General features: G+C 42.5%; 1 protein-coding gene across 50 annotated transcripts in view; it reads right to left on the reverse strand.

The window, feature by feature from the left end:
- Window positions 1–1,381: 1,381 nt before the first annotated feature.
- RBFOX1 (RNA binding fox-1 homolog 1) overlaps window positions 1,382–23,702 on the reverse strand; it is a 1,470,157-nt gene continuing 1,447,836 nt past the window's right edge. For 14 of the 50 annotated variants that reach the window (XM_071211399.1, XM_071211398.1, XM_071211404.1 and 11 more), the window contains 3 exons: window positions 19,965–20,017; window positions 5,624–5,699; window positions 1,382–4,106 (listed from right to left, as the gene is read on the reverse strand). In XM_071211399.1, coding sequence (XP_071067500.1) covers window position 4,106; window positions 5,624–5,699; window positions 19,965–20,017 — 130 coding nt within the window. In that variant the 3' untranslated portion in view covers window positions 1,382–4,105. Of the gene's footprint in view, window positions 5,272–5,623; window positions 5,700–19,964; window positions 20,018–23,702 lie in introns of all 50 variants that reach the window. The other 36 variants (XM_071211389.1, XM_071211388.1, XM_071211385.1 and 33 more) reach the window with 4 other exon arrangements.

Consider the following 23,702-nt stretch of genomic DNA (forward strand, 5'->3'; position numbering starts at 1 on the left):
ACAAAAAATAAAGGCTGTCAGGGAGTGGGAAACTGGGGTTGAGATAATGGTCCAAGCTAATTTAAGCCTATCTGTAATTTTTTTCAACATGAAAGTTTTACTGTTCACTTAAACAGGGACTGTTTTTGTCTTCTATGCTTATGATGTTCTCATGTTTGGATATGTTTAACACACCATTACCACCACCATCTCACCATCATCACCATTAGCATCACCATCGCTGCCATTATCTCATTACCATCACCTTCATCACTATCATTGCCATTAATGGGCTAGAAACCACAGTAGCAGGTGCAGGCATCAGGATCGGGCAGATCTTCTCATGGAATCTGCTTCCACCAGTTGGTAGACACTATTTGGCAAACTATATAACCTCTCAGATCATCATCATTCCTCATTTATACAATAAGAGCAATACTCTCTTCAAGGGTCATTAGCTATAGGGCAATCAAAAAAAAATCAAGTATAATTTGCATTGTCCTAGATATAAGAAGCTTACAGGAAGGGACTAGTAAGTGCTTGCAATGGTAGAAGTCGAGCTATTCAGGCAACCTGAAGTGTGAAAAAGAACCGGAGAATAAAAGTCTGTCTCTCTACCCAGGGTAAGGCTTCTCCTTTCTGAAGCTGAATACTGAAAGTTCTCCCTGGGTCAGGGGAGAACACTCCTTATCAGATAAGGATCCTCATTCTGAAACCCTGGCCTTGACACTTGCTCACTGTGTGATCTTGGGGAAATTAGTTAACCTCTCTGTGCCTCAGTTTCTTCACCTGGAAATGATAATGGCTTAAATTTTATGAAGTCCTGCTGTAAGCACTTCACATAGCTTGTTTTATTTATTCCCCATGGCAATATTAAGAGGTAGGAAGTTTTAGCATCTTGAACTTACAGATGAGAAAATGGAGCCATGGAGCTTTGCTATAAAATGCCCTAGAATAAAGTTAGCAAGGGGCTAACTTCGATATTAAAAAGATATATATTTTTAATCTTTACATTCACTACCTGCCTGGTAGGAGTGTTGTGGTAATTAAATAGGATAAAATTAAAATGTTGAATGGGGCAGATAACCTGATAGTGTCAGTAAGTTTAATCAAAGGAAATAATGGACACGATCTTCTGAGCAGGTTTCTTACACATCAGTGGCTCGTGCCACCAATGTGGCTAGAAGCCGGAATGGAGCGGGGAGGCCCCCTGGGACATGGAGGCAGTTCACCTGCAGAAGGCACCTGGCTCTGCTCACGCTGAAGACAGTCCATGGCTCACCTGGCAGCACCTGCCCCTCGGCCCCTCCCTGGCCACAGGTGCAGCCACACCTGTGGACGACGAATCCACCCTCAGAAGAAACCAGAGGAAACGACCGGACTCAGAACACAAAGCCATGTGTAACTTTTCAGACTAAGCTTTTATTTTTTTGATATTACAAACCAGTTTTCTTTATTCACAAACCACTGTAAGTGATATAAACACTAATTTCTAAAGACAGATATACACGTTTTCTGGGTTTGCAGATTGCATGATGTGTGTGTTAAGAAGTCACTATATATGCCACACATGATATTAATCTTTTTTCCATAATTCATAATAGCAATAGTTATTTAGATAAATGAAAACATTCCAAATAAATACTGTTAAAAAATCCAAAATGTTTGCTTACATCTCTGACATACATTTTAAAATGACTTATTGGCATCTTGGAAGAGTGCCTGGACGAAAGATGTTGCCTCATCATTTGGCACTCGCTCTAAATGATTTTATTAAAACTACATACAATTATGGGGGAAAGTACAGCTCATCAATGAAAATCAAAACTGCAAATGAATATTACTTTAACCAACACAGTAAGAATTCTGTTTGTGATTCCCAAACACAATGCAAAATCCCATATTTGAAATCTGAGGGCAATGGGGAGAAATCAATTTATTCTCCCCAGCCCCCTGTTAATACTTTCTCCCCTCCAGGGTAGGGTGCCTTCACATTTGAATAAATGCAGTGTCCTTTTAAAAGATTGAGCTGGCACCCATTGTCCTAGACATCTTCCAGGTAGGGGAAATGAGAATGTCTTAGTGATGCTAAAAAACACCCCCTTGCCCCTCCCGTCACCCACCCAAATAAGTCTGGTGAAAAGGGCATTTGCTATGCTTTTGGCTGCTAAGCAATCCACCCACCCCCCTTGCAAGATAGCTCTCGTCTGTCTTAGATATCGAAGCTACAGAAACTTGGTTTTCAAATCTTGTGAAACTTTATTGATGGTTTAATATCCAACTGATCTTACTGCATGCACATAGGATGACAAGAGAAAGCTGGATCACAAACACTTTTTTTTTTTATAAGTTTTGTTTGGTTTTGTTTTAAAGCAGCGTTGTTACAGCTATCGGCAGGTTCACAGCGATGAGTTGACAACTTACTAAAGTGCTCGCCGTCAGGACGGCACTGTACACGTGAGGGTTCAACTATGGCAGCAAACTACTTGGGGACAGCTTGCTGCTTTGTTAATTTAAATACAAAAACAGGAAGACCCGTGACAGATACCCCAACTTAGGTTAACTTGTAAACAGGACAACATGGAAAGAGTTCAAACAGAAGAAGTACAGACAAACTGCAATTTTTCGGCTGTGTCACTCTGGCCCTGTATCCAAGAGGGGGTGGACGGGGGACTTGGTTCTTTGGGGATGAAGAGGCTGAATCTACTTTTTTGCTTCCTTCTGACAAGTGTCCTGGGCCTTGGAGATGGGACTCAAGATAGCGGTTCGAGATAGTTGTTGGGGAAAGAAGGGGGGTCAGGAGCACGGTGGGAGGGCAGGATCTCACGGACTGAAAAATTGCAGATTGCTTACACAACACAGTCATGTTTCAAAAAGTACCAAGCTGATGAAAATACCAGGATTATCTCTACTCAATGATTGCAATACTTGTAAAATGCTTCTATAAATCCGAATATGATTATCATGTAATTCCATAAAAATTATACGTCTGTCTCTAACAGTTGTTCTACTAGGCTAAAACTAAAGCTTCATATAGACTGTTTCTAGAACTTAACAACTCCACTGCACAGATGTAAATTTTATACATTTTTTTTTAACTGGTACAAAGAATTTAAGTTTTTATTACTTTCTTTTTTTTGGAAAAAAAGAAAAAAATAGAAACAGTGCTTTTTATCACCTTTTTATTAATGTTATTTTTCCCTCCCATAATATAAAAGTCAGCAATGATATCAATAATTTATATACTGGAAGAAATATAAAAACAATGCGTATTGATGGTCTAACTAGCATTTTTGCCTAAATAACTAGTGGCTGGTTAAGAAGCTGAATACTGCCGGGTGGAATGGTTTAAAGGGTGGGTTTGCACAGCTTCGTTCAACTCAGATGCACAAGTGGGTACTAGAAGCATCCCCTAAACAACATAACCTTTGGCTTGAACCGACAATGAGTAACTTAGAACCATTGATAGATGATCGTTGGTGCAGTGGGTCGTTTAGATTCATCAGTTACTATTTATTTTTTCTTTTAGCCAAATCCCTGTCCCAGTCCCCTGAGCCCCTCCCACCCTTCCCCTTTTATAAACTAAAATAATGCAGACGCGGAAAGAATGACTCCTGTAGTCACTTACACTCTTCCAAAACAGCTGATAACCCCAGTAGCTTAATCTTCAGCATATATAATTCATTTACATGATATAGCACTCTGGATATGGCCCTAAACCAGTTTTTACTCATAGCTAGCGTCTCTCTAGATCAACCACAAAAACTCCTACAGCCAGCAACCAAACTATGCAACCTTTGGAAATGAAAGACCCACAATATTAAAATACACAGAACAAAATATCTGAGGTATAAGATAAAAAATGTAATTTTTTTCCTCTTTTAATTAATTAATTTTAATTTTTAGAGTTGCTAAAATGATGCACTACTGCATGTATTGCAATACCCAGGCCTCGGAAAGCTTCCTTTCTCCCCACATTGGAAGGTTTTTATGGTTTTTGTCATTTAGTATGGAGCAAAACGGTTGTATCCCCCTCGGTATATACTAGCCTGCAATGAAGAAAGAACGAGACCCACATCATCAGCATGGCTCCTAGTCTTGGCATCAGTCAAGGGTGCAAAAGCATTCTGAAACAAAGCAATTTGAGGGGTGTGTTTTTTACATTTTCCTTTGGCAACACGTGGATCATCAAAAAGACTAATGTCAAAAATAGACACTCAACACCAACCAAAACAGAGGCACCCCTACCCCATCCCAGGTCATTCTTGGAGAGCTAAATTCAGGGCCAAGCCTGACCTTCCCCCGTAGCGTCTTGTAAAGAAAATCCCTGTAAAACACAATTCTGTCGGCCAGTCCTGTTCACTAAAAGGACTCTGCGATACAGCCTGGATAATTGAAGGATTTGCGCTGTGTTGCTTTGTTTATTTGTTTCTTTGATTAATTAATACTGTGTTCCACTGGGGGAAGACCAATCTACACTCCAGAGGTTGAATTTAGAAAACTTATTGAATGGATGAATTCAACTCTCCAACACATTCCTCACATGAACTAGGTGTGCCAGCAGAGGTATTGCATGTAAAATCAGGATGAAAATGTAAATCTACTTCTCACTTGACTTGGCTCAGCCATCTGTATGGAATTTGATCTTGAGAGGGGAGTCGTACAGATGAATTGCTTGATGTAATTGAGCTTGTGCAAAATAATATCATTCCAAATCATGGCTGAATATCTATGACCAAGCTCCGGTGAACTGTCTGGCCATGGCTTTCAATGGCTGTGAGTTGGTGCTTAACTATTTCCTTTGCCTGAAAGTATTGGCGATTCAAATGAATGCCTATGGGCATTTATTTTTAGGGAAGGACTGAGATTCTTGATCCAAGCAGAAAACTGCATGCCAGAAGCTTTGTAATGATTGCATACGCTCTCACGTGGTGGACACGTCTTACTGTACTCAAGAGTTTTAGTGCATAGAAGTTTGAACAAGTACAGGCAATTTCACCCCCCCTCACCTCCCATTTTTGCCCTCCCCCCACCCTTCCCAAAGCAAAAACCCAGATCCCCCAAACAAAAGACAACCCCCAAACCCAGCTGATTCCTTCTAATTCCTTATGTACTAGGCACACACACAAAGTGTGCCCCTCTCTCTATTTTCTTTCCTGGGCGACTATAACTTTAAACATGAATTGTAATAGGGGAGGAGAGGCAGTCAGATTCTCAGCTGCCTGACAGCAGAGGCCTGGAAGTGTGCAGCTTAGCTCCTCTGAAGTCTGTGCTGGGGCTGGAACCTTGGGGCTATGTGAATGAGCAGCAAGGGAGGGAAAAAAAAAGAAAAAAAAAATTCTGCATTGACACTGCATTCTGTTAGTGATGGATTTAATTATCAAAATGACTAATTATTCCATTAAGGTAAGTGCTCCGCTAGGTGAGACTTGCAAAATTAGAAATATAATAACTTACATGCACTACATTGCCAAGAAATTAAGACATTTATCAAATTTACTGGGAGGATTAATGTGGCATTTTAGCTGCTGTTAGCACAAGAGACAAATTCAATTAAGGGAAAGTGAGAGGACGTCAACCGTCGACCCATACTAAGGTCCCAGCTGGGGGAGGGCAGGGAGGAAGAGGAGGAAGTGCTACTCACCATGGCACCAACGCCGTAGGTGGGGGCTGGAGCAAGTGTGTGGTGGTAGGGGTCGGCAGCATAAACTCGTCCGTAACTGAAATGAAAACAGAGGTGAAGGTTAATCCATAATGGGCAGTTACAAAAAAAAATGACAAAAATAAAATACAAAAATACCAAGAAACTGTACAGGAACCCTATTAATCTTCAGAAATAAGAAGCACATTCCATTCTGCCTCATAATACGGGAAAAGGTCATCTGTGCACAATGTATTCTATTGTCCATTTGACATGGTTGGTCAAATATATATATGTATACATATGTATTTATATATATCCTCTTTCTCAAAATACCTTTTCTACTCTGTTCATGCTCTGAGATGGGGGCAGAAGCAACAGCTTGAAAAAGTGGTTTTAAAAAGCCCAATGCCCTCAGATGACGTGTTCATATTCAAGACAGATTGCCTTTTTCTCCTGATTTGGTTGTCACCAATCAAGCAAGATAAGATGGATCAGATAGTGTGATGTGAACCTGTCTATGTAGTCAATGTCCAACGTCTTAGCATAGGAAAGAGCAACTGCACTTGAAGGAAATTGTCCTTGAGGAGGTTGGGAGACCCCTTCCCCTCTTAGGAATTAGAGCCTGACTTAATTTTGATCCTGTTACCCCAAAACTTCTGTCTCATCAACCTATAACCAGGTCCTGGGAAAGGACAAATTTGAAACAATACTTCCTGATGACATTTCTTCACCTTTGAGTTTTTCTCTTTCTCCCTACCTCTGCCCCACACGTGGCCATGACTTCCAGTGTAGACTTTAGAATAAACACATGAAAAAGGGATGGAAGTCAGACATACTGGATGCCTACTAATTCTCAGGAACTGAACAATGCAAAAATCAGAAATTGGGGCTCAAAGAGGTTAAATCACTTGCTCAAGGCCACATAGATAGGCAGAGTTAGAGCAGTTTCTTCAATCCCTGAAGGACACTGGCAGATTCTATGGTATCATGTGTCCTTACTTATCTGACATGCCAGGTATCTTCTTAGTGTCCTCTTAGTAGTTTGAGCATTGCTATTTTGGTACAAATAAAAGCTGGGATGCAATCTTCTGTTGGGTTCCTTGAAAGCAGAGCCTGAAGTGGATGTACCTGAGCAAGTGATTTATTGAAGGAATGCTCTCAGAAGAAAGGAGAGCAGGAAGTAAGTCAGAACTGGGGAATATGCTAAGCAGGGATGTGGTCTGAGCTGAAGACTAGCTTCGATGGGATCCCACAGGAGCTCTGGGGCATGAATTACACATCATGTTAATTCACGGTCCCATGTTAGGGCGGGTTGGTCAGCATTTTTCATTCCAATACAAATTAGGCATTTGGCTGTGGGCTTCCCAGAGGGTAGGGGACAGCCCCCTAGTTGAGGTGGCTCCTTTCGGTTGAGAGCAATTCTATGGAGAAGAGCTGTTGAGTCTTTAGCAGGCAACTCTCACAGCAGCTGGAGGATGGGGGTACAACTGCCACTAAACGGGATCTAGGTGGGGTGGCAACGGCTTTGGACTCTCTGACTTTCCTTTAAAGGATAAAAGGAACAAGGCAGGAAGAAGCAGTTTGTCTACACTCTCTACCTTAGGCTTACCTCCCAGCCCTAGGAGCCTAAATGGCCTGTATCTCTTTGTTCTCCTCTATCCCTTCTCCATATTCTTTCCAGTCTTCTTTCTCCTAATTGGTGGGTAAGAATGTATTAGATAGGTTTGACTGGGTCACTCACACTCTGGAGCCTGGGAAGGTGAGGAGAAGCTGGGTGAAGGACCTTCCAGCTCTCATACTCCAAGTTGGACCCCAGAAGGAGAATCATGATTATACCAATTTCTCATTGGACAAATCCTAATGCACCAGCCCTTCTTGCCTATGTCAAAGAGTATTGGGTCAAATAATCAAGATGAGGCTTTCAGCTTCAGCACATGATCTTCTCCTGACCCTCCCCCCCCCCAAAAAAAAGGACATGACTCGATTCTCTTTTCATTTCAATCTCTCAGTGAAATTAATAGTCAACCGTCTCTTGATTTTCATTCCTTGGGAAACACCTTTTGCTCATCAAAAATTGCCTTTAATTGAAGACTTTCCCTTTTTCTAGGAGGAAAAAATCGATGGAATACAGGCAGAAGATATGTTAGAACAAGAACAATGAATTTTTTGAAGACATCATATACTCACAGAGGTCACTCATGAAATCTGGGCCTCTACCAACTTAACTAGAAATAGGTACTAACAGAGGTAAAAGGAAATGTGATGTAATTCTGGCATTGATTTTCATTTCACGAAAAAATAAAATCTGTCATTGGTCAGGAGGAAAACCTGTTAAAAGGATTATTTTTAATGCTTTTACCCAGGCAAAACTGGTTGTATGAACAGGACAATAGCTGTAAAGGCAAATTGAAAACACTTGGAAATTTACTCGACGATGCCATTTCAAAGTGTTCACTCAGAACACATGTGAAGAGGCAAATTCAGAGCAATTTATTATTTTTTTAAATTTGGGGAACGGTTTTGCTGTGGTAAAAATTCCCTCCTTTTGGGAGATGACATATCGGCAGTCTCAATGTGTTTGATGACACCGTAGATCCGACCTCTTCCTGCTGCAGAGTTCAATGGTAAATTCTTATTTATATAAAGCACGGGGCATGACTTTAGCCTTTGTGGAAAACCCAAGGTACCATTTGGCAGTGGTCTCTTCCAAGGCAGAAGAAAAATAAAGCAGCTCTGAACTATTCCTTGCAAATGAGCAGGCTCTTCTCCTCCTCAGGGTGACCTCTAGCTTCCGAATCTGATGGTTTTATTATGATTAATAAATTTCATTCCCACAGAGGAAAAGGAACCATGTCAGCTTAAACTGAAAGCAAGGAGGCTTCTTTTCAAATGCTAATTTCTAAACACGCCCTTGTGTGACACTACAATTTAGACACAAGGTTATTAGGGAAGATGCGGACTCAAGCACTACCTTTGTGGCAGAAATGCCAGGCATGTTGTTTCCCCAGAGCTGGCTAAGCACAGCCCAAGGAGAGAGTGGCAATTCCAGGGACCTTAATGGGAGAGATAGGAAAATGTCTTCTGCCATGTTACAGTTTGACCTGTGCATCCTTCACACCACCAGCTGCTGGCAATAGTGTGATCATGTCATGATGTTCTCCATAGCCCCAGATCCCATTTGTCAGCAATTTAGATGAAATCTTAAATGTGTCTACTTCACTCCATTCACATCTGAATATAGTCACTAGACTTCCGTTAAAACCAACTCAGCAACATCCTTAAAACCGGTCTCCTTGGTTCTACTCTTGCCTCTTCAAACCAAAGGCATTTATATATATGTCCATGTCTGTATCTTTATCTATATTTTTCCATCTATCTAACAATCTAGTTAAATTTTATTCTATATAAATCTGATCATGTCACTTCTCTGCTTAAAACCCCTCAATGGTTTTCCATCAACCCTAGAATGAAATTCAAACCTGCAAGAGTTGGTCTCTGCCCCTCTTTCGACCCTTTTCTCATGCCCCTCCACCCCTTTCTTATCATGCTCCAAGCTCGCTGGCCTCCTTTGAATTCCCTGGACACATATAAGTCCATTTCTACCTTAGCACCTTGGCATTTCCTCATTTCTCCACCTGAACTGCTTCTTCTCATCCTTTATGTCTTAGTTCAGATGTCACCTCTCCAGAGTGATGCCTCCTTCCATGACAACCCTTTCCTAAGGACATTTTTCCAATCCCACCCATACCCCTTCAGGTAATTTAGCAAACCTTTGGTTAATTTGTTTAGCTTTTGCTTTCAGCTTTTTCTTTAGCTCTTGCCCCTCTTGGGGTGCCAGCCTATTGGGCAGCCGGGACCATCTAACTTGCCTCTTGATCCCCAGTTTGTAGTATGGCACCTGCCAAGGTGCAGGTGAGAAGGGGCCACACCAGTGCTCCTGCGGTGAGTGAAGGAGGCAAGAGGAAGGAGTGGGGAGGAGAGCAGGAAACCTGGAGTCCTCGTATCCTGAGTTACAATTGTGTCAATAGCAAAGATTTTCTCAGATTTCCTTTCTGAAGATTCTGGTTCCACTTCTCCCAAAGGTGTTCAAATCCTTTGAGATGCTTAAAAGAAACGTTTCTGGGAACTCCAGAAATAGCCTGGGTTGTTTCACATCACCCCTGAGAATTCACAAAATGATGGCCAAGCAGCCAGAAAACTCATCAAAACTCTTTTGGGAAAAACCAAACCCAACGAAGAAAAGATGACTGCTTGGTTGGCTAGTTCCCTACAACAGGCAGCCAGCATGACCCATGTCTTCTCAGACCTTTGTGACAAGTTAAAATGAGAAGGCAACCCAAGGCCCAAGGGCGAGCAGAGGGCTTGGGGCGAGAAGACCTAAGATCTGCCTTTGCAATATTCTTGCTCAGTGGCTCAGGCACTTTTCTCTGAGCCTCGTGTACCTCCCCCATAAAATGGAACCATCCTGCCTGAGCCCTGCCTGGTTCACACGGAAAATATACGAAAAGAAGGCAGATACATTCTAATATGCACTCTACAGATAGGGGAGATTGTGAGACGATGATCTTATACGGAAATTCCCAAGCCAGTCTCTCACACCTGCCCAGAATTTTGGTCTGGAGAAGTATCTGGAAGATTCTGTTCTAATACCATCACACGTAGCTCTAGAAATCAATCTCAGACGCCTTTGGAGTGAAGTTCAATCTAGTTTAGGAGTTAATGGATCTATTTTAAATTGCTACATTTAAACTTACAGTTATGCTGAAGTAAAATGAATAAAGTGCATTGCCTGTTGAATGGGAAATGTAAACCTGTGTTTGTTAAAGTACTTTGTCAACTCTCCTGAGAAACGTAAATGTTACTTCTTAACAGCTTCTAAATCCAGCTGAAACAACCTGGATGCTAATGAAATACAATGGGACCCAGCAAGCCGCCTCCACCTGAGGTCTCACAGTCACGTGACTTTCCTAAAAGGACTGGTAAGAACACCGCAATTCATTTCACTGAATCTATCTCCTTAAGAGCCTTTATGCCCCTGGGACCTTTTATTATTTTAGTATCACTTCCCCAGGCCACCTGGGGGAAGCCCTGTGGGGCAGAAAGATGCAGTCCATCAGGTGGCACAGATCACCTAGACAGCACAAATGCGGCAAGAAGGTGCACGACTTCTCACACTGTGCCAACACACCGAAAACCTCTGCTAAGTATTGCACTCGAAATGGGCTGCCACGCTGGTGAGCAGAACGAGGGGCCCCAGGCTTCTGCAATGTGCTTGGAGGCTGCAGTGCCCTCCTAATCGTATCTAAGGTGGGAGTCTGTAGAGGGTAAATGCATGCATGCACATCACACCCTTGCCACACAAGATGCGATACAAACAGGCTACTGCACTGCAGCGCCGTGGTTCTAACAGCCTGCTCTTTCAAGGAGGATGGCTTCACTGGGTAGGGGAGTGGGTCATCTGAGCTCTGGGCCCCAACACCGAGGTCCTGGTCTGGGCAGCCCAGGTGAGAGGGGAGGCAGCAGAGCTAACCTGTGCCCAGAAAGAAAGGATTCTCATGCCACCTCAGGCTTTCCTCTCATTTCATCACCCTCATTATTTGAGCTCTGGGTTCCTTTCCAAATGGAAACCAAATAGATTTTTAAAAGAAAACCCTTTGGTATACAATTGTTGTTGGTATAATTCTTTGGTAAGTTTTTGATTCCCTCCCCTGCCATCCAGAGCGCAGGTGCCAGACCAGGTATGCTTTTTGTTTGTTTGTTTTTGTGTCTGCGTTTAGGTAAAGGTGTGGCTCTCAGCAATTCTCTATGGCTGGAAAGAAGCCAGGCCCCAGCAGTCAGAAAGAAGGTAAAAAAAGTCCCTGGTGGAGGGGGCAGCTGCTTGAGTCCTGCAGCTCTGATCTTAGCTATTGCATCTGTTCCTTCCCTGATCCACCTGCAAATCAACCCAAATTCAGAAATCAAGTGTTATGGACCCTTATGCTTTCCAACTCACCTAGCCTGTCCTTATCATTAAATAAAGACACAGCAGAACAGAATGCGATCCCACGGTATACTGAAAGAGACTGGAGGCTTCTGGGAAATCCCTAGGCCATTTTGTTACCACAGAATAGGACAGTGCCTTGGCTTGTGGGGTTTCTGCCAGTTCAGGATGGAGACAGAGCCCTCCCTTCAACGGACGAAGGGATACAGTGTGGGACACCACAGGATTGCCCTAAGATGAATGGTCTGTCGCCTCTATGCAAACAGATATCTAGCAGGCAGCCCTGGTTGAAGACTCAGGACACAAAGCCTCCATTTCCAAATCACAGAGTCCCATGGCTTTCAGGCTTTCACGTTTGGGATAGTACAGTGGGCACTGTTCAAGAAGATATGGAGATAATAATGGCCAGGATCTTCCAGGGGTTGTTCACTGTGAGGATGAGCTCCCTCCAGCAGGCAGAGGCATTAGAGACTATTGGTGGCCATCAAGCTGCTTTGTCTGCCCAGGAAGAAAGGAGAGGATTCCTAGAACCCAAGGCCACACAGCTTGAGTTGTTGCAGCAGGAAAAAAAACCTTTCTGAAAATGTTAAGATGAGAAATGCTTACATGAATGTATTGGGGAGGAAGAGCTACATTCACTAAAAAATCACATCTCTCTGACTAGCCTTCTGCTAGTCTTAACCTGGATAATGGTTTAGACATTCGTGGGCCATGGGGGTGACCTCATCATCTAAAAGCTTCTCAATTGCGTAAGGAGACCTGGGCCAGTCTTATAACCTGAAACATCTAGAAACCGACTCCAGAATGCAGCAAACCACCAAGTAGGATGCATGAAGAAACGGGAGAACCTCTCCAAGACTGATGAGATGGATTCTCTCCACTTGGCTCTGACATTTCTGAATTCTATGGCTGCTCACTTCCCTAGCTTAGCTTGAGAGTGATTATCATCACAAATCATATAGCAACCTTTTCAGGTTCAGGCTTTTTTCCTCCCAAAAGCCTGAAGGAAAGCATCTTCTGAACTCTTTGGCTTCTCAATGGGAAGCTGTAGTGTTTGCTAATGGAGGCAGATACCTGTCACACATCCAAATGGTGTGTGCACAGATACAAACACAGATCTACACCTGTGGAATCTACAAAACCCAGAACATACTGCCATGGCAAATCAGACTTGCATCATCCTTCCTATGCCTTAAAAAAATGCTGTTTAAAACTTCCTCTTATACTGAATCCCAGGAGAGTGGGTTGGGGGTAAGAGCCTTGATTCTGAATTCATCAGAGTTGAGCATCGGCCACTGCCTGGGAGGTGAAAACCCACAGTAAGGCCTGCTTTAGGCTATGTAGTTCCTCTACCTGGAATGCCTCCCTCAAAAAAGACCCACAGGTAAACTCTCTTTAATGCTGAGCTCAAGGCTACCCTCCTCTTCAGGAGTCTGTTTCAACTTCTTTGTGTTCTACCAAAATCCCCATGAATTTCCAAGAGGATTTGACATCACCAAGGCACCCCAGCTATGGTTAAATCACCTGGGGATCACAAAGGTCATTCTGTATTTGTTTCTCTCATGGGATCTTCAATACTGCTGCAGAGAAGCAGCGTTTACCCGTAGCCAAGGACTCGTCTGGGGCAGAATTCCTAGATACAAATTCTATCCCTGCTACTTCCTTGCTAAGTAATCTCAGAAAGTTCTTCTCCCCTTTAAGTGGGCTCCATTTTCCATGATTGGAGATGATAATAATGCTCACTGGCTGCACAGGGCTCTCCTGAGAGTGAGATGAGTAGCAAATGTCAGGTGTTCATAGTTTTAATTTGGGGAGGATTCCAGCTTGGTCTCTCTGTTCCATGCTAGATCCTGTTCACCCATCAAATGTATCAACACTGAGTGCTATGGTGGAGCCCCAGGGTACGTGTGTCCCAGCTACTCTGAACTGGGTTGGCCAGTGAAATCCTGGGCACTGGCATCCCCTGTGCCCCACCCAAATGGGTCCATGAATTGGAGCGGTAACAAGCAGGGTGAGAAGGATGTACGCTCTGAATTCTATTGCTGCTCACTTCCTTAGCTTGACTCTAGCGTGATCATCATCACAGGAAGAGTTCATCACAGGTAGACTTAGGAAAGCCTTTCTATAGCACATGCATATGCTTATTAGATGCTCCCATTCAGAGGTAAAATTAAAACAGCAATCGGCGCACCGCCAAGGCCCAGATGACAACAGCCATTGATTACCTTTGCAATATTTTAATTCCAGGTGGGGACCCCCTACCTCTGAGAGACCAATGGCTGTGTTCTGGGGGGTGTGCAAACTCTTTTCATATTCATTTAACCAAAATGAATGAAAATGTGGCTCTAGCATGGTGCTGCCCAATAGAAATATAAGGAGGGGCACAAATGCAAATCATATATGCTGTTTTAAATTTTATAGTAGCTATTGTAAAAATAGCAAAATGAAAAGGTATAATTAATTTTTAAAATGTATTTTTATTTTATTCGATACAGTCCAAATATTATTATTTCAACATGCAATCAACATAAACATTACTAATGAAATGTTTTACATAATTTTTGTGCTGTCTTTGAAACCCAGTGTGTGTTTTAAACCTGTGACTCATCTAAATTTGGACCAGCCGTGTTTCAGGGGCTCACAGCCACAAGTGGTTAAGCAGCCATCAAATTGGAGAGCTCAGCTCTCAACATGCCCATCATGTGTTCGCTTTACCATTCAAGTGGCAGAGATTCCTGACTGGTTGGCTTGGAGTTGCCGAAAATGTGACTTGAGGACTGCTACCCTGGAACTATCTGTGGGAACTTGCTAACATGCAGATTCTCCCACTCCCTGTTGAGACCTATGAATCAGCTTCTCTGGGAGACTGGCAATGGAATCTGCATTTGTAACAAGTTCTTCAGGTGATTCCATGTACTCTAAAAAGACAGTTACTTTTTTCCCCCAAAATTCTGCACTGCTATAACACTCCCCTCCTTGGGCTCACCCAAGAGCGATCTAGATATCTTTTAATTTTATAAGTAAATTGATGAGGACATTCATTTTTATAGGGTGTTGCTATTGCAGGTTAACAAGCTGTGAACTGTGATACCTGAAGCTTGCAATAAATGCCATTATTACTTTTACTTATTCTTCTGGCTTATATGGTCTGCAACACCCTGTACTTCCCCTAATATAACACATCACATTATACTGGAAGCAGATCAATTAGCCACAAATCAGGTCACGGAATGACAACTTTGCCAAATAATCACATCACCAAAATGTAGAGGAGACAATTAGATGAAATTTGCTGAATGATTAGTTAGAGGAATGACCACTTTGAAAATGTCCTCTAAATATTGCCAAAAGTTTCACTGTACCTGCACGTAGGTGCAAATGTACGTGTGCGCGCGCATATGTGGGTCGAGAGGTGGGGATGGAAAGACGCAAGGAGGTGTCAGCTCCCCCCATGTGTCCCTGAACTTGCCAAATCTTGCATCTAACAATTACTTCATAACTTGTATAGCAATCTGTCCTGCTTGGGGTGGGTTCAGCAGCTTTCTCAGGTGCGTTCATTTGGCCACGGCTTTCCCACCCTCACCGTTAGCCTGGGTGCCCGTGTTGCTCCCAGGTGCCAGTGAGTTCCCAGGTTGGCTTCCAGGGGCCAACATGATGGGGAGTGGTGCACCCAAGCAGGGCAGGAGTTGCTGCCAGACAGAGACCCAGTCTGCACCTGCACCCCTCAACACATGCACACCATGTGCACACAGACACGCACACACACACACAATCTTTGTTGATTTTCAGCCAAAAAGCTTTTTGGAAAATTGACCTAGACCTCACTGTCTGTTTCATCCTGACCTCCCCGGAGGTGCTGCATGCTGCCTGATGTGTGTCGTGGTGCCTGCTTTCTTCACCAGTCTATCCCCACACCTGGAAGAGCGCCCAGCACACAGGCATGCTCAGTATACTCCTGCTGCATGAAGGCAAGAGATTAAGACATCTCTCCTTGGAACCAGCTGATAGCAGTTCCCTTGGGCATTCCTGAAATTTTAACAATTGTGCCCCTCCATGAGATTTTTAACAATGGTGCCCCTCCCACTCACAAACACTAGGTTTTTAGGAATAAGATAGCACAGTAGGAGAAAACCAGATGTTTCCTTCTGGAGGCAGAAAGTCACAGTTCCAAGGTTAAGAGGAAAGGAGTGTGTGTGGATGGTGTGGCCCAGGGGAAAGAGCTCTGGCGTCAGCCGACTCCAGCCTGAGTGTGGGCGAGTTACCAAACCTCTCTGGCTGGGGCTGAGCACGGATTTTAACCTGGAAAATGGGCATGATCACATCGTCAACTGCATTGAGCTGCTGTATATAAATGACATATGTATTTATCATACATGCTAGCACACAGAATTTGTTCAATGATAGTGAGCTATTACCACACGGTGGAGAATTCAGCCAAGCCCACTGGATGGATAGTTGCTGCAAGGGTGCAAGGCTTGCTGTCTACAGTGACAAAAAGGCTTAATGCTCTGGAAATAACAGATGTGTCCTCAAAGCAAGGGAGAGGGAGTGGGCATTTAACACAGACTGGACCTTGTATGTTTTTAATCCATCAGCAAATCCTGCTTGTTCCCCCTTCAAAATGCAGCCCAAAGACTGCACTTCTCAGCTCTCCCTCGGCCACCCCGCTAATCCGGGCCATCATCACTGCCACTGGACACCTGCAAGAGCCCTTCTGGTCTCTTTCTTCTGCTCTAGCTACACTGCAGTCAGAGCTCCATAAAGCAGCCTACCAGATTATTTTTAATAAGTTAGATCAGGGCCTGCTCTCCAGTGCCTTCCCATTGGTCTTAAAAATCCCAAGTCTTTTCTGTGACCTGCAGGTATTCACTTATGTGAACCCCTATCTTCATCCTTGATATAATCTCTGAAATGCTCACCTGTACTCATAGGCTCTGGCCACACTGGATGGCTTACTGTGCCCATCTACCTCAGCATACCTCTACTTCAGAGCCTTTGCACTTGCTTCTTATTTGGCATGCAATACTCTCAATCCCCCAATTATTTACCTGGCTCATACCCTCACTCAATTCAGGTCCCTCCTCAAATGTCACCACCTCAGAAAGGCCTTCTCTGATCACTGAATGTAAAATAGCACTGCATCTTTCTTTCTACCTCCTCATTCTTCATAGCTATTCTATAACTTTATATGCAAGTATATTATATGCTTGGTCATATACATGTTTTCAGGTCTTCTCTCCAATAGAATGGAGGCTCTTTGAATGAAGGGTTTCTTCTGATTTATTTACTCCTATATCCTCCAGTACCTAGAAGAATTCCTGAGCCACAGCAACGACTCAGTATATACACACTGACTAAAAATAATTCCCATCAAAGTAAGTAACTTGTTCACAACTTCCATTCCCATACAAGTCCCATCATCTAATACTATAATTGCAGGTCGGGAAAAATCCCAATGAGTCACAGAGGCAGGGGGACTTTGAGTTTAAGGAGAAGGGAAAAATCTTCTTGCCCTCCTTTGCCATCTCTTGTAGAATACAACTCATCAAAGGTCCTTGAGGTTGCAGAAGGAGCAGTTATTGAAGTGTGCAAGGTGGATGCTGTAGATGGTATTCTGCCCTATTGTTAAAAGGCAAGTCTTTAGCAACACCCAAGTAAGCTCATGTCCTTTAGGAGCAACCAAAAGTGAAACAAAAACCTAATATCCTTTTGGGAGCCATTGAGTAAGAGAATAACTGTCCTTGTAAACACAGTCTCATAATCACAATGGCTAATGAGAAGCATTTATTTTACATGGCTAGAAAAGCAGACAGAAACATTTTGGCATCCACCTACAAAAGACCCACATAAAGTCGTCACTTTTCCTTTGGGGACTGAAAGAAACTTCTTTTGATGCTGCTATTTTTAGTGTTTGATGTTTTTCACCATCAAATCATCTCTTACCGTCAGCTTACCATCTCTACCCTAAGCCACAGACGAAACTGTGTCTGGCTAGCTCTGCCATCACTGGCAGCAGTGTAAGTAGAATACATTGTTATAAGAATTCCGGTTATAAGATATATCAGGACCCACAAACTTAAAACCACAAACTGTGGTTTATATATATATATATATAATCATTTGAAAAGAGATGAAGTTACCTTTAGTTAAACCCTGAAATCCAGGAGATATCAGGATTCAATGGACCTGCCTGTAAGGCACTTTGCTCTTTGAAAGGAAGTGTGAGCTCATGATAGCTGCTCTGTTTACAATGTGGGTACACCCAGTTTTTCCAGCATGTAGGAGATGAGGCTTTGGAAGCCTTTCATTGCAACGATGAATCACGATCTTTGTTGACAAAGGAGTTCTGAGTTTTTATTTTCACTCTCTGAGGAAGATGGACTACCTCGGAGGTAATCTGACATTTGATTAATATGGGTGTCTCCTTTTTCATGCTTGATTCAAAATTCAGAGTTCAACTTGAACCTTGTGAAGCATATAACAGATTATTAATATGGCCATCAAAGGGACAGCAATCTCTCTCTCTATTTGAAATTGGATCAATAGCAATTCATTAGGAATTTATAGCGTGGCCATTATAAATTAGATAAGGTAGCTGGTAGCACTAGTCACGCTCATGCAAACTTTCATTATCTGGGGGCTTCATTGAGGAATACTCTGTGTGGACCACTTGCTTTTCAAGGGAGGGTTTGTTAAGTCATTTAACAGAACCAATAGCTACCTCTTATGTTGTAGCTTTTCAATGCTTCATCTACAATGACAAAATGCAATCTCCGACACAATGGAGAATGTATACAATTTAATAGGGAAGTCAGACGTTCTAGAATTCCAGCATATCCACAAATATCTGTTAATGCTTTAAACCAACATTCTTTCTCACCCCTACTCCCATCCCAAGAAGTTTCCCCATTAGTTTCAGGCTCCATTCTCTTAAGGCTATAAAAAGGTTCAGCATCTCTTGCATCTTGGGAACATTTCCCTGCAACCCCAGCAACACAGTTATGGATCTTCTATTTGGTTTGAGTGAAGTGTTAAGCATGTTGCCACCTTTCGCAGGGAGAAGCAGAGGGATTTGAGGTTGGGAGTTGGGGGAGGGTGTGGAGAAATGGCAGGGCCATTATCAAATGACTTCTAGAGAAATGGCGTTAGCTATTGCTTTAAAAGATGAGCACGTATACCTCTTGAGCTCTTGGGATAAGACTTTAAACCATTAAACATGTTGAGACCGACTATAAGAAATTAAACTGATGTAGTTTTTTTGAGGTCCTGCCTTTGGAACAGAGAGGACAGGGAATGGGTTGCTAGCTCTCTGACTCTCCTTCCCTTCATTCTCTCCAAAGACTCTTCGTAGGGAGTGACGTATCATCAAATGAGCCTCTCCTTCCTGCGCCATGGATTAAATGCAATGGGTAATCGGATGAGTGTCTATTGTAAATTTCAGTTCCAGATATGTTTTGGAAGCTCATGGCATACTCAGCTACATATGGATGAACTGTAAAGCCCTCTCTTGTTGGCTAAATTCAATGCATTAGTAAGACTTCCTAGTCACTTTTTTGGCCATATTTTAGTCTTATTAAAAAAAAAAAAGAAACCTGGTGTTAGTTAAGGCACTCACCTATCTTGATATTTAATCAAGTGTTTCATGCTAATGAAAGTCCAAATTTAACTGTCCTGAACCACATCCAAGCAAAAAGACAGGTGTTATATTGATGGACACATCATGCAACTATGCAGTTTCCATTTGCCAAAGTCCTGATTTCAAAAATGCAGGACAGTCTCCCTAAGTCTTGCTGTTTGTGATATGCTTCACAAGAAAAGAAACTGAAGATCTTCAGCTAATAGAATGAAGATCCCCTTCTTAGAAGACAGAGGTAACTATATACCCTGCGGCTGCTAGCTTTCTAGATTCAGTCTTTTAGGACCTATGTCATAAACCACCCATTCCACAGAGAGCCCGAACAATTCACATGTGACTCTGGGTGAACCCAGACATAATACATCACAAGCAAGGAAGCCACGAGTCTCTGGGCCTAATCTCTGCTCAGCATTTTAACACGAGAGTGCTGACTGTAACATAAGACTTTATCATGGCTTTTTTCAGCCTGGTCTCACTTTTCTGGATCATGTATTATTAAACCCGGAAATAAAACATCAAAGTCAGCAAAATGCTTAATGTCTTTTTATACAGCAGAGCCTAAAGGCTTCAGCTATACTGCAAAGATTAATAGAGTCTTTCTCTCTTTCTTTCTGTCTTTCTTCTAAGCTTTCTAGAGTGACCAACTGCAGCATGTGGGGGGGAAAAAAAGAGAAAAAGGATACTGAGCCTGGATGGATGCATCAAGAAGTAGCAATGTTTGTTACCTGCAGAGGTGTTACAAGAAATTTCATCTGCTGCAACGAAGACGAACTGATTTCTGGAAGAGAAGATAAAATTCACAATACTGCTCGCTCAGGGGGAAATGTGTTCTCTGCCAGTTGGTTTGATGTGGACAGATGAGGGGAGGGCAGGGTGTGCATCTGAATGGATGTTGCCAGGAAATGTGTTGATGTACCTCAGACTTCGAGAGTTTGGAAAGATCATGAAATAGGCATGCGGGACTCTTTTAAACAAAATCATGGTGATGTCAGAAAATGGACCATGTACAAGCCGTTGCACTGGAATATTAATGCTTTGTGTTACCAGAACATCATGCCAGGCTATGCTTCTCAGGCTAAGGCATTTCAAACTGAGCTTATGTGGATTTCTATGTTAAATAAGAATGCATTTTAAAAAAACTGAAGGCTACCTAGCAGGAAAAAAAGTATACCGCAATTAGCTAGGCAAATAAAAAGAACCTCAGACTTAAATGTTATAGTACAATATCAAAAAACGTTTAAAAAATAAATAAAAAGAAATTCTGTTATTTCAGAAAAGAATGTTATATGGTGCCCTGTTATGGAAAATAATTTCATCACCAAACTAGAAAATGTAAGAGAACTCATCAATGGAAATAGACTCTGTCTTGACAAATTATTTTTCATGATGCAGTATTCAAAAGAAAAGAAAAAAATTGGAAAACGCTGTTTTACTTCGATTTAGTAAATCCAGAAAGATGATAAAACTCTCTTAAGATGTTTCAAGCTTGTGACATTTCCACAACGTAATGTTCTCATGCAGGGGTACTGTTCATTTCTCTGGAAATAAGAAAGTCAGTGCCATGCAGATTATAAAAATGGCCCAATGAGATTGGCGAGACTCTGAAATACATAACAAGCAACAGGAGGAAGGCTTCTGGTTATCATTTACTAGATTTTACTGTGCATATGGGTCATCAAGATAAATGCATTTTAGGTCTTAGTTTGATTGGTATTATTTAAATGCTTCAATGCTTCAAAAAGTATCTAGTGATTGAGCATTTCTTAAAACATCTTAAGAAAGTTTTACTGTTGCAAAAGGCACACTCTGGAATATAAATGGAGCTGCCATTTGAAAATTCCCTAGAATTTAACATTCACTTGAAAATTCTGCTCACATCCACAATGAAATCTAAACAAAATCATACATGCGCTGAGAATAGTATTTTGGTGTTTCTCTTCCATATCACAAAAGTTCATTTATTGTCCCTCGTAGAAAAAAAAGTTAGTTTCATTGGATTTTTGCTCTTTGTTCTGACAGACTTTTTGAACCCCATGAATACCTGGGTTCAAATCCCCAAGGTTTGGAGGGCAGTAAAAAGAATATGCTCAGAAACAAGGAAATGTTGGTTAAATATTTGTTTTGACTTACTTATCTTTGACTCAAAGGGCAGCAAGACAGGGGCATCTCTGCTTATAGGTGTGATACTCTAGAGATGGCCCAAACACGTGCTCAGAAGGACCTGGATGTACAGCATGCTCACAGCAACACCACTGTCTAACCAAGAATGGCACCTGGCTTTTCCAAAGAGGCTTCACATCTCATTTGGGGGCCCCCACCTGTCTAGTGGCTCTATCCAACTTCCACTCCCTAATCTAGAAGACACTGTCACCTTGCGACCCACTTCTGACAAGACTCCTACTTTCTCTCAAAATCACATTCTCCCCTAAGGAACTCTCAGCAGAGTTGATTACTCAGCAGCTAACACAGGTGTGCAAAGGAGACTGAATGGGGAACATTTTAAAATCACACCTGTGTGATTATAAATAAACAAGACTTAAAAAAAAATTTGTTCCAAGATTCCAGAATATATGATGGTTGATCTCCACAGTATTCTTTTGGCATTATATACTTACTTTAAACCAGGGGTTCTAAACCGCCAGTGTTGAATGGCATAAAACTATCTGCCACTACATTCTGAGAAGGGGTCTGTGGTTTTCACCTGCCTGGCAAAGAGGTCCATGGGTTAAGAATCCCCATTCTAAATAATGCTACCATGTCTCCATTTCCTTCTTTCCTACCTCCTTTCCTTCTCTCCTCCCTTCTTTTCTTTTTTCCCTTCTTTTCTCTTCCTTTCATTAACCTACATATTTTGATTATGATGCCTAAGCTAGTTTTTGAACAAAGGGAGCTAGCCCTTTGACAACTCTCTTTTCAAAAGAGTTGGCTCAAAATGACTTCTGACTATTGAATCAAATCTACTTCAAAACACAAAGAATGATCACCAATAGTGATTTTAAAAAAATATGTCGTGGACTCTGCAGCATGCTAAAAAGGACTTATGAAAATATTTTTAGAAAATAGTAGCCATTTGGAGGCACCAATTGTGTACAGTTTTTTTTTTTTCCTACACAACCATTCTCACTACATCCCAGGAATGTCATCCTAAATTTTCAGCAAAGTACCTTTCCATAGAAATCATTAAGTCCAGGGATTCAACCTGGGTGGTCGCCACTTCTCCTGAACAATCTCCTCAACTAGTAGTCAATGCCTGCTAATAAGAGACTGGAGAGGTGTGGCTCCCATGTCGGGCCAGCAGAGCAAGCCAGGGAGAGCTAGAGGGGCAGGGTGCATGCAGGGAACTCTGTGTGTTATACCACTTTTATATTCATTTTGGTCTCTGTCCATTTGGATTTTAAGACAAAATGGACCATCTTAGGTTGTCAGTAAATGGATAGTCTATGGTCCTCTCTGTGAAATCATTTACCCCAAATGGTCAGAGAGCAGGAGGCTCAAAGGGATTACTAATGCAGCTGAGATGTCTGCTATCCCCAAACAAGTTCAGGGGGAAGAAACGACCTGGACCATACAGATATGCTCGAGGGGATAGGGCGTCTGTTTCCTTATGCTAATCCTAGCTGCTTCACTTTCAACACTGACCTAAGGCATTAAGCTTGTACATCAGGTGCACCTGACTTCCAAGTAAATTGGTTTGATCGGTGATTATTGATGATAAAGAAGGTCTAGCTGAGGGGGTCTCAACCTTGGCTGTACACTGTAGACACCTGGTATGTGTTTGAAGTCTCTGTTGACCAGGTGGCACCCAAGTCCAGTGCAATCAGAATCTCTGCACATGGGTCTCAGGTATCCGTGGTTTCTAAAGACCTCCATGCGATTCCCAAGTGCAGCCAAGGTTGAGGACGGATTGTCTTGTTCAACGGTGCTCTTGCCCTGGCTGTTTCTTAGATTCCTAGGAAGAGGTTAAACGAATACACTGCCGGGGCCCCACCCCCTGGGTTCTGGTCTAATTGGTCTGGGGTAGGAGCTGGGAAGAGGTCTTTTATAAAGCGTGCAGCAGGTGACTCTAACAGGCAGCCCCAGCTGAGAAGCAGTGGGTATGCCACAAATGCAGAGCACTGAGGGACTTGAATCACTGCATCTCACAGTTCTTACTGCTGCTTGCAGCTTTCATTTGGTCACCGTGTTAGCTTCGAGGGCACCAAGCCATGCAAGCTGCTGAGGATGCATCCACGGAAACACCCCACACTGTCCAGGAACGGTTGCTTCTAGCTCCTCAAGGCCCTTTAAGAGAATGCACTTTACACCTCATTTCTGAAAGAGGAGCTGGTCTATAGATCAGGCGTAAGGCCATACTCTCTTCCATCACCACCTCCTACGGATTTCCCCAAGATCATCTTCGCTCACTTCTTTCCATTCTTCCTTTTGAATTTGTATCTACTCCTGTGTTTGCCAATGTTTTTCAT

This window comes from Dasypus novemcinctus, chromosome 23, assembly GCF_030445035.2.
Source record: "Dasypus novemcinctus isolate mDasNov1 chromosome 23, mDasNov1.1.hap2, whole genome shotgun sequence".
Lineage (NCBI taxonomy): Eukaryota > Metazoa > Chordata > Mammalia > Cingulata > Dasypodidae > Dasypus > Dasypus novemcinctus.